Source organism: Oryctolagus cuniculus, chromosome 11 (genome assembly GCF_964237555.1).
Source record: "Oryctolagus cuniculus chromosome 11, mOryCun1.1, whole genome shotgun sequence".
Taxonomy (NCBI): domain Eukaryota; kingdom Metazoa; phylum Chordata; class Mammalia; order Lagomorpha; family Leporidae; genus Oryctolagus; species Oryctolagus cuniculus.
The window spans coordinates 52,883,938-52,896,829 of NC_091442.1; the positions used below are offsets into that span (position 1 = coordinate 52,883,938).

General features: G+C 42.2%; 1 protein-coding gene across 10 annotated transcripts in view; it reads left to right on the top strand.

Moving 5' to 3' along the window:
- SPATS2 (spermatogenesis associated serine rich 2) overlaps positions 1 to 12,892 on the top strand; it is a 138,673-nt gene that overhangs the window by 99,237 nt on the left and 26,544 nt on the right. For all 10 annotated transcript variants that reach the window (XM_051845440.2, XM_017341834.3, XM_070052194.1 and 7 more), the window contains 5 exons: positions 1,536 to 1,644; positions 4,002 to 4,051; positions 6,315 to 6,576; positions 8,511 to 8,690; positions 12,549 to 12,684. In XM_051845440.2, the coding sequence (XP_051701400.1) occupies positions 1,536 to 1,644; positions 4,002 to 4,051; positions 6,315 to 6,576; positions 8,511 to 8,690; positions 12,549 to 12,684 (737 nt within the window). The remainder of the gene's footprint in view (positions 1 to 1,535; positions 1,645 to 4,001; positions 4,052 to 6,314; positions 6,577 to 8,510; positions 8,691 to 12,548; positions 12,685 to 12,892) is intronic.

The window sequence follows — 12,892 nt, forward strand, 5'->3', positions numbered from 1 at the left end:
CCATGAGATCCTTCCAGGTCTCCTATGTGGGTACAGGAGTCGAAGCACGTGGGCCATCTTCCACTGCTTCCCAGGCCATTAGCACGGAGCTAGATCAGAAGTGGAGCAGCTGGGACCTAAACTGAGGCCCGTATCGGTAACCTGCCATGCCGCAATGCTGGCACCCCCCTTTTTAATCATTTATGTATTTATTTATTTATTTATTTATGCATGCATGTATGTATTTTAAAGGCAGAGTTACAGAGAGGGAGAGACAGAGAGAGAGAATCTTCCATCTGCTGGTTCAAGCCCCAGATGGCCATAACATCCAGGGCTGAGCCACATTGAACCACAGGTGCCACTGTGTCTCCCGCATGGGTGAAGGGCCCCAGTAAACTTACTTTTAATTCTATTTTCTGTGAACCTTTGGAAGTCCTCTCATATCATGTAATGGAAATACTCTGCAGTGGTTAAATAAAAGGTATGTTTATGAACATGGAAAAAAAGTCTAGAAAATAATGCTATGTGAAAAAAGGAAATTGATGATAAACATTATGATATAATATATAATGCAACACAATAATAAATATTATCTATGGAAACATACATATGAAAATGCTAAATTTAATGTAGAAACTTCTGGAGAGAAGGAAAATGGAATCTATTAGATATTATTGGGGCTTCTTTTGCATTGTTTTGTCATATAGTGGATATTCATTATTTTATATGCCTGAAATAGTTTATAATAATTCAAATTACAAATTATCTCTAGAAATTACCTTTATACAGTTAAATTATATAAAGTGAAATATTTATGAAAAAGGCTATAGCAAAGTCTTTTTTTTTTTTTTTTTTGAGATTTATTTATTTATTTGAAAGTCAGAGTTACACAAAGAGAGAAGGAGAGGCAGAGAGAGAGGTCTTCCATCCATTGGTTCTCTCCCCAATTGGCCACAATGGTCAGAGCTGTGCCCATCCAAAACCAAAAGCCAGGAGCTTCCTCCGGGTCTTCCCATGCGGGTGGAGGGGCCCAAGGACTTGGCCATCTTCCACTGCTTTCCCAGGCCATAGCAGAGAGTTGGATCGGAAGTGGGGCAGCCAGGTCTCAAACCGGTGCCCATATGAGATGCTGGCACCGCAGATGGCAGCTTTGCTCACTATGCCACAGCACCGGCCCCAGCAAAGTCTTAAGTTGCTGGTGATGGTTCATTCAGCTTTTTACCTTGCCTTATAGTATGCTAAAAATGAAGAAATGTTCATGCTGAATTAATACTGATAACCTAAATTAAATCACCCTTTCTGGATACAGAATCTAGTATGTACCTTCATTTCTAGAAATGTTCTGTTTTCCTAAGTTTTGAGAATAATTCTCCTGTGCTCTTACCACTCATCTGTTGATCATCCCTGGTGAAATGATTGTATGTACTCTCACTGACATGAAGGAGTGATACATACTATTAAAGATAAAATGTCACTTTCTGTTACTCTTGTAATAGGCCTCAGCCTTCTCATGACCTACTGATGTTAGAATAGAATGACCCTGTCATCTTTTCCAGATAAATGCAGTGCGTGCAATTGTTCCAAATAAGAGCAACAATGAAATCATACTGGTTTTGCAGCACTTTGATAACTGTGTGGACAAAACAGTGCAAGCATTCATGGAAGGTAATCCTGCTTCAATTTTTTTTAATAAATTTGTATTTATTCAAATAGAAATTGCTTCAGATTTTAAGAACATTCAGCAATTCAGTGTTTGACAGACAGTACAGTAGAACACAGGATAAAATCACATACTGTGATGTATTTTTTTAAAGATTTATTTATTTATTTGCAAGTCAGAGTTACACAGAGAGAGAGAGAGAGAGAGAGAGAGAGAGAGAGAGGTCTTCATCCTCTGGTTCACTGCCCAGCTGGCCGCAATGGCTGGAGCTGCACCGATCCGAAGCCAGGAGCCAGGAGCTTCTTCTGGGTCTCCTTTGTGGGTGCAGGGACCCAAGGACTTGGGCCATCTTCTACTGCTTTCCCAGGCCACAACACAGCTGGATCAGAAGTGGAGCAGCCGGGTCTTGAACCGGTGCCCATATGGGATGCCGGCGCTTCAGGCCAGGGCGTTAACCCACTGCGCCATAGTGTCGGCCCCCCCTGTAATGTATTTTTTAGTGAATTAAATAATTTTTTTGAGGCATAGAAAGAGATATATATTTAGAGAGAGCTCCCCTTCAGGGGTCCACTCTTCAGATGCAAGGGAGCTGGAAACTTGATCCAGGTCTCCCCCATGTGTGGCAGGGACCTGCTGCCCTCCAGGGTACACAGTAGGGGGACGCTGGGCACTAGAGTGTAGCAGGGACTTACCCCAGGCATGCCGATGCAGGACACGAATATCTAACTGGTATCTCAGCCACTGTGCCAAGTACCTTACTTTTTTTTTTTTTTTTTTTTTTTTTTTTTGACAGGCAGAGTGGATAGTGAGAGAGAGAGAGACAGAGAGAAAGGTCTTCCTTTGCCGTTGGTTCACCCTCCAATGGCCGCTGCGGCCGGCGCGCTGCGGCCGGCGCACCGCGCTGATCCGATGGCAGGAGCCAGGAGCCAGGTGCTTTTCCTGGTCTCCCATGGGGTGCAGGGCCCAAGCACCTGGGCCATCCTCCACTGCACTCCCTGGCCACAGCAGAGGGCTGGCCTGGAAGAGGGGCAACCGGGACAGAATCCGGCGCCCCGACCGGGACTAGAACCTGGTGTGCCAGCGCCGCTAGGCGGAGGATTAGCCTAGTGAGCCGCGGCGCCGGCCCGCCAAGTACCTTACTCATGACAGTTTTTGAAATACAAGATACTTCGGGGCCGGCGCCGTGGCTTCAGTACCCGGGGTTCTAGTCCCGGTTGGGGCTCCGGGTTCTGTCCCAGTTGCTCCTCTTCCAGTCCAGCTCTTTGCTGTGGCACGGGAGGGCAGTGGAGGATGGCCCAAGTGCTTGAGCCCTGCACCCACATGGGAGACCAGGAGGAAGCATCTGGCTCCTGGCTTTGGATCGGCTCAGCGTGCTGGCCGGCTGTAGTGGCCATTTGGGGGGTGAACCAACGAAAGGAAGACCTTTCTCTCTGTCTCTCTCTCTCTCACTGTCTAACTCTGCCTGTCAAAAAAAGAAAAAGAAAAAAGAAATACAAGATACTTCTTTCAGCCCTAGAAGCAAGTCATTCATAAACTATATGACATCTGAAGAAAGAGACAAGTTGAGAAAGCTCTGTCATTTTACCCAAAATGTTCTATAATGATATTTAAGAAGAAACCATGTTGGAGTTGGGTTGAGTAAGAATTTAAGAGACTCAGTAACAAAACAGTGACTTAGAGGCCCAGCAGCAGATGGCAAATTTAAGGACTCAGCATTCTCTTCCAGGCTCCAGTATCATTTGGTTTGGTGTTGTCAAGTGCTCAGGTGTGTGGTGTAGGTGTGACTTTCCTTATCTAACATAGCGAAGAATGACAGTTTAGACAAACCTTCAAATTTCTAAAGTTGAGGAATGTTTCATAAACTTCTACATGAAATTATCACATCAGTGTACAGTGATGTCAGGTTAGGTCTCCGTGTTTCCATTTTCCTGAACTTGCAAGTTCAGGTCTGAATACTGTATAAAGTATTTTCTTCATCTCTGTTCTTTGCATTAGTTTGAGTCTAGTTAGTGTACAGTTTTCTCCAAAACAACATAGCCACCTGGAGAGGAGGTGTTGGCATGTTCGGGCTGACACCTGTACTTGCATTCAGCCTCGGAGGTACAAATGAAAGAATCTTCCAAGCGGCCTGGCTACTTAGGTTTCTTCTTGGAAGAACTTCCTGGGGAAAGTACATGGGGAAGGTGCAGCTAAATAGGCAGGAATTCAAAAGGGTATGCATGTATAACGTAGTTATGTCACCCCATTACTTCAGAGAGTTGATCCTTAATTTTCCTATTGGGTGTTTTTCAAATTCTCCCAACAATCACAAAATTCAGGGACATTAACCCCTGCTTAACTGTGTGGATTGTTTCCCTTCTAGGTAGTGCCAGTGAAGTACTGAAGGAGTGGACAGTGACGGGCAAGAAAAAGGTAAAAGTGAATCATACTTAAAAGCAGGATGTTTAAGAACTTAGAACTACCAAAATATTTGAAAGAAAAGGTTTGCAGACACATCTTCAGTTCACCTGGTTAGTAAGCTGTCCTCTTTGACGTGGGAGCACAGCTGAGGCTCATCAGGTGCCGTATGGTGTATGCTTGTTTGCTCATCTCTAGAATAGAAAAATAATACTAATATAATACCTAACGTATGTATTAGTTCTCATTCCTTTCTCCTTTCTCACTTTAAACCAAAATGCCTTTTCCAGTGGATACTAGCTGGTCTCAGAATTCTTCCCACAGCTGTTTCTCCATGTGGCCCTGTTAGGATTTGCTCGACAGATGGATTTCAATCTCTAAAGATGCTTTGGGGTGTTCCTTTCCTGCTTTAGGTTAGTACTAGAGTTTGGAAATGCTTTTCTGGTGGCTCTAGATGACTTCATTAGAAGTTCTCTGGGATCTTGACCAAACCAGGCTTGGCCTCAGTGACCCCTGAGAATTTTTTTCCAAGAGGGAAACAGAATACCACTGCAGATTGTCCTACAGCTCCCCAAATCGCTAGCTGTGAATTTATCTAGCTTCTTTCCACTTCTTCACCCAACATAAATAACTCTTGAGTGTTCTGAACACACCTGTTTCTTAACTTACTGGCCCAGGATTATAAGTTATTAGTGATATAGGATTTGCATGAAGCTGGAAAAGTATATGTGTTAGAGACACACAGATATCTTAGAATTTGGGGAAATAAAACTGGCTTTACTGTGGCAATCCCAAATGCTCAAGTGCAGTCCACTTAGTTTTTGTATTAGTCCACAGGATGTGAGCAAGTACTGAGGTAGTTACTGTACTCAGGGGACAATGACATGAAAATTTAGTCTGCATGGGAGAAAGGATTTAAGCAAAAGAAAGATGAGAGCTATTTGGAGAAGAAAATTGTATCTAGGGTTCAGTAGTCCTGCTGGATAGGGCCACAGAAAAGGGGGAAATGGGTTCAGTTCAATGTTAGGACTAAAAGTGAATACTGCCGACAGAGGTGTGGATTGACAGAACAAAAAGTAAAGGTTGTTTCTTGTTTGCTTGCCTTTAATTTTGCTTTTTGTGTAGGTGACATATTCGTATGGTTCAAAATTGAAAGGTACGAAAGTTAATGCAGTGTAATACCTTTATCCTGTCCTATTCTCTCCAACCATTTGGTTCCCTACCCTAGAAGCAAACAGTATTTATCAATTTTCTTGTGCATCTCCCAGGATATTTTATTCATATTTAAGCAAACACAAATATTTATTCTCCTTCTTGCCTGCTGTGCACTTGTGTGTGGTTTTCAAAAAAAATTTTTTGCACCAAAATCCAACATCTTTTAATTCTATTTTCCATGAACATTTTGAAGTACCCTCATAAATTGCAGCTTATTCCAAACCTCAGTGTTTTGTGGATGTATAGTCTTCCTGTTTAGATTACTGTAACCAGTCCTCTATTGATCACTGATCATCAGTTGGGTTGTTCCCATTCCTTTACTGTTAATAAAGTACTGCAGTGGATAATGTGTGTGTGTGTGTGTGCGTGTGTGTGTAAATATACATGTATAAAATTTTGTACCTGTGTTAGCCACACCTGGAATAAATTCCTAGAATTAGAGTTGCTGGTGAAGGGATATGTGCATTTGTAATTTTAGTAACTTGATTGACATAAGACAGTAACACTTTGTATTCCTACCAGTAATATATGAAAATGTCCCTTTCTGTATACCCTCATCCCTAAAGTGGTACCATACTTTTTTTTTTTACTTTTGCTAATCTATACGAGGTGAAAAATAATAGTGCAGTGCAGTTTTGATTTGTTTGTCTCTTATGAGACTGAGGTTGTGCTTTATTTCATGTTTTACAGCTTATACCACTTTTTTTGTTGTTTTTTTGTTTGATTTTTAGTTAGAGCTGCATATATATTTAGCTCCTTGAATATAAGTTACACAATTTTTTTCACACTTTATAAGTTACCTTTTGATTTTGCTTAAGGTAAATTTTACCATGAAAAAATATTTTATGTGTTTGTATCCAGAATGTAGGATTTTACATAATAAAATTTTATTTTAAGCATATGCCACAATTTTTCATCATACACAAAAATAATTTCAATTCCTGGAAGAACATACGAGATATTGTAACATTAGTTGCCTTTGGGTAGCTAGAATTATCATTCTGGGTTGTGGGCGGGGTTTCTTTTTCTTTTTTTTTTCCTTTCAAATCTTTAATAACCTTAGAACAAAAAGAAGAAAAGCAAACCAAAGCCTACAGCAGAAGCAAGCAACAGCATGCCAGATCCCAGCAAATCTGCTTCCACTCACGAGGAGCAGTCTGCACCTTCCTCAGAAAAAGGCGGTGTTAATGGTTACCACGTCAACGGTGCCACCAATGACACCGAGTCGGCAGACTCACTCAGTGAGGGTCTGGAGACACTTTCGCTGGATGCTAGAGAGCTGGAGGATCCTGAGTCGGCCATGCCAGATACACTGGATAGAACAGGTGAGTTAATTAAAATTGCATTCATTTGTGGTGTAGCGAATAAAGCTACCACCTGTGACACCAGCAGCCCATATGGGTGCCAGTTCATGTCTTGGCTGCTCCAGTTCTTCCTTCCTGCCTGCCTTCCTTCCATCCATTTATTTATACAGCAGAGTTACAGAAAGAATGAGAGAGAGAGAGAGGTCTTCCATCTCTGGTTCACTCCCCAAATGACCACAACAGCCATGCTCCACTTCTCATCCCTGCTCCCTACTAATGGCCTAGAAAAAGCAGCAAAAAATGGCCCACGTGCTTGGGCCCTGCCAAGGAGCCCGGTGAAGCTCCTAGCATTGGCCTGGCTCAGCCTTGGCTGTTGCAGCCCCTTGGGGACTGAACCAGTGGATGGAAGACCTTTATCTCTTTTTCTACCTCTGTGTAACTGTGATTTTAAAATAAATAGGTGAATCTAAAAATAAAGTTGCATTCACTTGAAAACACAGAGGCCTCCTGGTTGAGAAAGCAATCAATAAATCTAGTTAGTCCTTTACTTTTTCTTTCCTTCCTTCCCTCCTTCTTTCTCTCCCTCCTTTCCTCCATCTCTCTTTTTCTGGTTTGTTTTGTTTCTTATTTTCACAGAGGGAAAGAGAGCTCCTATCCACTGGTTCACTCCCCAGAGGCCCACAGTGTCTGTGGCTAGGCCATGTTGAAGCTGAGATCTAGGAACTCCATCAGCATCTCCCACATGGTGACAAGACAAGAAAGCAGAGTCAGGAGCCTGGGGCGGGGCTCAGTTCCAGGCACTCTGATGCTGGTGTCTCAACCACTAGGCTAATCACCTGTTCCTGGCCTTTCACTTCTCAGTTTTCTTGTGTGTTTGTTTTATTTTTAACCTTTCATGTGGAAAAATTCATGTTTTATAATTGTCAAAGGCCTAGAAATGTAATTTTTGTTCTGTTGTCTCATATTTTTGCTGTAATCTAAATCAGTCTTATGAAAACCTTGTAACATCATAAGCACAGGAGTACTTCTGGAGACAGCAGAAGACTCTAAGATGTGTATGTATTTTTTAATTGTAGACTTCTTAAGGAAAATGATGATGGAATAGTTAATTTTGTTATTCTAAGACCCCGAATGGTGAGGAATATTTAATAACTGTTAAACTAATAAATCTCAGCTTTCATAAGAACTAGACTGTTGATTTTTACAGATCCACATTTTGTTTTCTGATAAAGAGGTAATAACAATATGAGTTAGTTGTAAATTCACGTGTCTTGTACATTTTTTGTTTGCCAGCCATTTTGTTGAGGACTGGGTAGACACTGGGAATGTCTGGCTTTAAACGTTACTTGTTAATCCAGTTCCTTGTGCCTGGTTGCACCTGGCTTTATAAATGTGATTCCAGGGTAAAAATTATGCTGCGCTTTTTTGATGTTCCTTTATTAACTAGTTCACACACATAAAAAAGAAAAATATTGCACCTACCCTGACCTCAGATAAGCCAATGATGACTAGTGGCTTCTATTTTTTTCTGAGATAGCTTTCTTCTTATTTCTTTTCTCTTTCTCTACCCCATGAAGCTTTTATGATTCTTTTTTCCCTGAAACAGTGTGAAGCTCCTTTTTGTTCAACATAACTTAAGGAATCCAGAGAAATTGGTGGTGCTGTTTCTGCTATCTTGTGCCAGAGCTACATAGTGCAAGCTAGAAGGAAGCTCTGAGATACAGGAGTGAGCTCATTGTGTGAATGTGGGTCGGCCACATGCTTGGCTTTTCTTCCTTTGGGTGCCTAGCAGGGCTAAGCCAGAAACTACCAACAGCCACACCGTGCTGATTTTGATCTCAGTTCTGCGCTGTCACAATTATTAAGAGACATGGTTTTACTTGTTTGTGTGCTTAACTGTTGAGTTGACTCACCCCTTCATTATGCTCTAAAACACTGTCCTTTTCCTTGGACAGGATCCATGCTGGAGAATGGGGTCTCTGATTCTGAGTGTAAGCCTTTGATCCTGCACCCCACTCAGAGCTCTCAGCAGGCCAAGAATGCTGCCAGAGGTGCCTCCAGATCCACCAGCGGGCCTCAGGTTTCAGCTCTGGGGATGGAAGATGTTCCAGTTTCTTCCACCAGTAAAAAGCTGGGTAAGTCAGAGACCTCCGTAAGAAAGAATAAAAAACCTGTGGTTTTGTCTAAAAAGGGCAGATTTCCTGTTGTCCCTGATAAGGTTTCAGAAGGGTATCAGGTACCTTTTCTGTTTTCCAGGCAGTGACTCCCTACCCCTCCTGCCTCTGTATACCCAGCTGGAGTGTGTACGGAATAGTCTTGTTACAGCTACAGGGACCCTGTTGTGAGTTAGAAGTCAAACTCTCCTGTGAGGATGACTCTCCGGTTAAGACAGCCTATTTACTTTATTTGCTTTACTGCAATGTTTGTGCTGTTTCCTTCATTTTTATTTCCAGTTCATTGAACTAGTAAGAAGTCTCCCATCTCTAACATGACTTTTTTAAAAAAAAAAATTTATTTATTTGAAAGTCAGAGTTACAAAGAGAGAGGGAGAGACAAAAAAGGAGAGATCTTCCATCCACTGGTTCACTCCTCAGATGACTGCAACAGCTCAGGCGGGGCCAGACTGAAGCCAGGAGCTTCTTCCCAAGTAGGTGGCAGGGACCCAAACACTTAGGCCATCTTCCACTGCTCTTCCCAGGCCATTAGCAGGGAGCTGGATCAGAAGTAGAGGGACACAAACCAGTGCCCATTTGGGATGCTGGCATCACAGGTGGCTTAACTGCTATGCCACAGTACTGGCCCCTGACGTGACTTTTTTTTTTTTTTAAGATTTATTTATTTATTTATTTAAGAGGCAGAGTTAGAGAGAGGGAGAGACAGAGAGTGAAAGATCTTCCATCTGCTGGTTCACTCCCCAAATGGCCACAACGGTTGGAGCTGGGCTAGTCAGGAGCCAAGAGCTACTTCCCTGTCTCTATGTGGGTATAGGGGCCCAAACTCTTGGGCCATCCTCTGCTGCTTTCCCAGGCCATTAGCAGGGATCTGGGTCAGAAGTGGAGCAGCCAGGACTTGAACCAGTGCCCACATGGGATGCCTGTGTAGCAGGCTGTGGCTTTACCTTTTTTAGTGACTTTTCAAAGAGATATTTTTACAACCACATGTTCTCACTGATGTCTAACAGACTATAGGTTTTAAAAAGATCATTTTCTAAGTGCTTAACATTGGCTAATGGTAGCTCTTTGTTGTTGTTTAAGATTTATTGATTTATTTGAAAGGCAGAGAGACAGAGATCTTCCATCTACTGGTTCATTCCCCAAAGCCCACAACAGTCAGGGCTGGACCATGCCAAAGCCAGGAGCCAGGTCTCCCACATGGGTGTCAGGAACTCAAGTACTTGATTGAGCCATCGCCTGCTGCCTCCCAGGCGCCTAGCAGGAAGCTGGATCCGAGGCAGAGTAGCCAGGCCTCCAACTGGCACTCCAGTATGGGACGTAGGCATCACACGCAGTGGCTTAACCTGCTGTGCCCCACACCAGCTCTGCCTTGTTTTTTTTTAAATAATAGTATTCATTTAAATAAAAGCCAATAATTAAATAGAGATTAATAGTCTCTCTGAGTTTCATACATATAAGTGTGGTGATCTGCTCCTCTTCACTGAGCAAATGAAACAGAAATGTAAAGAACACTTGTAACCTGCGGCTCTTTATTGAATTATTTAACCCACCTGAGCTAAATTTTAATTAGTGAACCTATCCTATACTAACCCTCAGCTTGTAGCAGACCAGCAAGCCTGAAAATACCTAGTCAAGCAAAAATAAAAGGAAGGATAATCACAAGGCTTGAAAGCCTTTAGGCCACTTATGAAAGAAGTCAAGTTGGTGTAAGGAAGAATTTAAATTTAAAACTTGATAAGGTGCATCTTTTCATAATTGTGGGCTTTTTAGACCTGAGCTTCCAACAGTTGTATGGATAACTTTGGCATCAGTGAATAGAAAGGTAGAAAACTGAGAAACTGGTTAAAATGTGTTAGGAAGTAAATGTGTTTCACCTTTTGCAATGCTGTCTTTTCCACATACCATATAGTGCTTAAGGGCTACACTATAGAATGAGAACTTTATAACTCCATAGGGAGGATTATTCTATTAAATTCTGTTGTCTAGAGAGTTTTGACAGCTTGGGACATATTCATATAATTTGTTGCTGTTGTTAAAGTCTTTTTTTCTGTGTGTTACATTTCATTTTGGGTAATTTTTAAATTACTATCTTCAAATTCATTAATTTTTTTCCCATTTGGTGTTTCTGGTCTACTATTAAAATCCATGTGGTGTGTTTTTCATTTGAGATACTGTTTGCTTTCTCTCTGGATCCCGTTTGGCGTCTTGTGAACTATCTTCTCCGTCTTTCCTTAACAGGCTGAGGCTGCCCTCTGCCTTCTTAAACATATGGTATTTTTAACTATGGTTTTGATTTTTTATCTTCTTAATTCTGTTATCTGCGTCATTTTTTTTTAAAGATTTATTTATTTATTTGAAAGGCAAAATTACAGAGAGGCAGAGACACAGTGAGGTCTTCGATCCGCTGGTTCACTCCCCAGATGGCTGCAACGCCCAGGGCTGTGCCAGTCCAAAGCCAGGAGCCAGGAACTTCTTCCAGGTCTCCCACATGGCTGCAGGTGCCCAAGGACTTGGGTCATCTTCTACTGCTTTCCCATGCCATAGCAGAGAGCTGGATCAGAAGTGAAGCAGCCAGGACTCAAACCAGCACCCATGTGGGATGCCGGCACTGCAGGTGGTGGCTGTACCTGCTACACCACAGTGCCGGCCCCCATATGTGTCATATCTACATGTTTCTGCTGGGTTGATTTTTCAGTATGGATCATATTTTTCCATTTATTTTCTTGATAATTTTTTGTTGGCTATGAATTTTGCTTTGTTTGTTGTTAAATATTTTTATTTATCTTAAAGGCAGAGAGAAGAGACAGACAGAGATCTTCCATCCACTGGTTCACTTCCTAAATGCCCACAACAGTCAGGGCTGGGCCAGGCGAAAACCAGGAGCCTGGAACTCTATATGGGTTTCCTGTGTGGGTGGGAGGGACCCAAGTACTTGAGCTATCACTTGCTTCCTCCCAGGGTGCACATCTACAGGAAGCTGGAATTGTAAATGAAGCTGAGGCTCAAAGCCAGGCACTCTGGTATTGGATGTGGGCATTCCGAGTCATGTCTTAAGCACTGTGCCAAATGCCCACCTTTAAAATTTCTTTAAATATTCTTGTGATTTACTCTTGGACTCCATTTTATGAGAACAGTTTGGGACTTGCCTTTAAGGTTTGTTCAGTGGAATTAGAGAGGCTAAGTTTGCCTGACTACTGAGGCAGTACCCTTTGTGGTGCCCCACTGTTGGGGGGTCTTTATGCTCTGGCTGGTGTGACACAGATCCCTGGCCTGGGTGAGCTCTGTAAATTCTCTTGCCTGTTCCTTTCCAGTGGTTCTCTCCCGTTTGAGTACTACAAATACTAGAATCTTCAGTAGGTCTCTGTGCAGAGTTCTCATCTTTCTATAGCTCTCTGCAGGACTCTGTCTGCCTTGGCTCTGCGTGCTCTGTCTGTCCCCAGGATTCAATGAGACTGTCAGGTTCACTTCAGGATTTTTTGTTTGCCTTGCAGCTTGGAGAGGCTCTTGAAGCAGTAGGTTGGGGCAGTTGCCTCATTCATTTATTTGTTTTCTTAGAGGAAAAGTGCTAAGTGTTGTCCATTGTCTGAAAACCAGTTTCATATATTGTATGTGTATGTTTCAGTTGTTTAAGAGAGGAGGATAAATCCAACTTTTGTTCCTGCATCTTGACCAGGATGCTTATTTTTTTGAAAACCTATGGAGATGTCAGATTTTTGTGAGGAGGGTGGTCACTGAGGAAGCAGTCATATTCCATGTGGCATTCCACTTCAACTGTCAGATTGTGTTCTTTCTTATTAATTCTTGAGTTTTTTTCCCAAGGTTCCAATATTGAAAAATCAGTAAAAGACCTCCAGCGCTGCACAGTATCTCTTGCGCGATATCGAGTTGTAGTTAAAGAAGAGATGGATGCTTCCATTAAGAAAATGAAGCAAGCTTTTGCTGAATTGCAGAGCTGGTAAGTTAAACTGCAGTTGATAACAGTAACACAAAAATGATCGTTTATAAAGATGGCTAGCCATTCATCAAGTCATTTAATTCCCAGTTTCAAACGACTCTTCATAGTGGAGACAGGTCTGAATCCTGTGAAATATCTAGCTTTCAGCTTCTCTTTTTTTTTTTAGACTTTCTAGGTTGTTGTTGTTATTCACTGACTTATTTTTGTT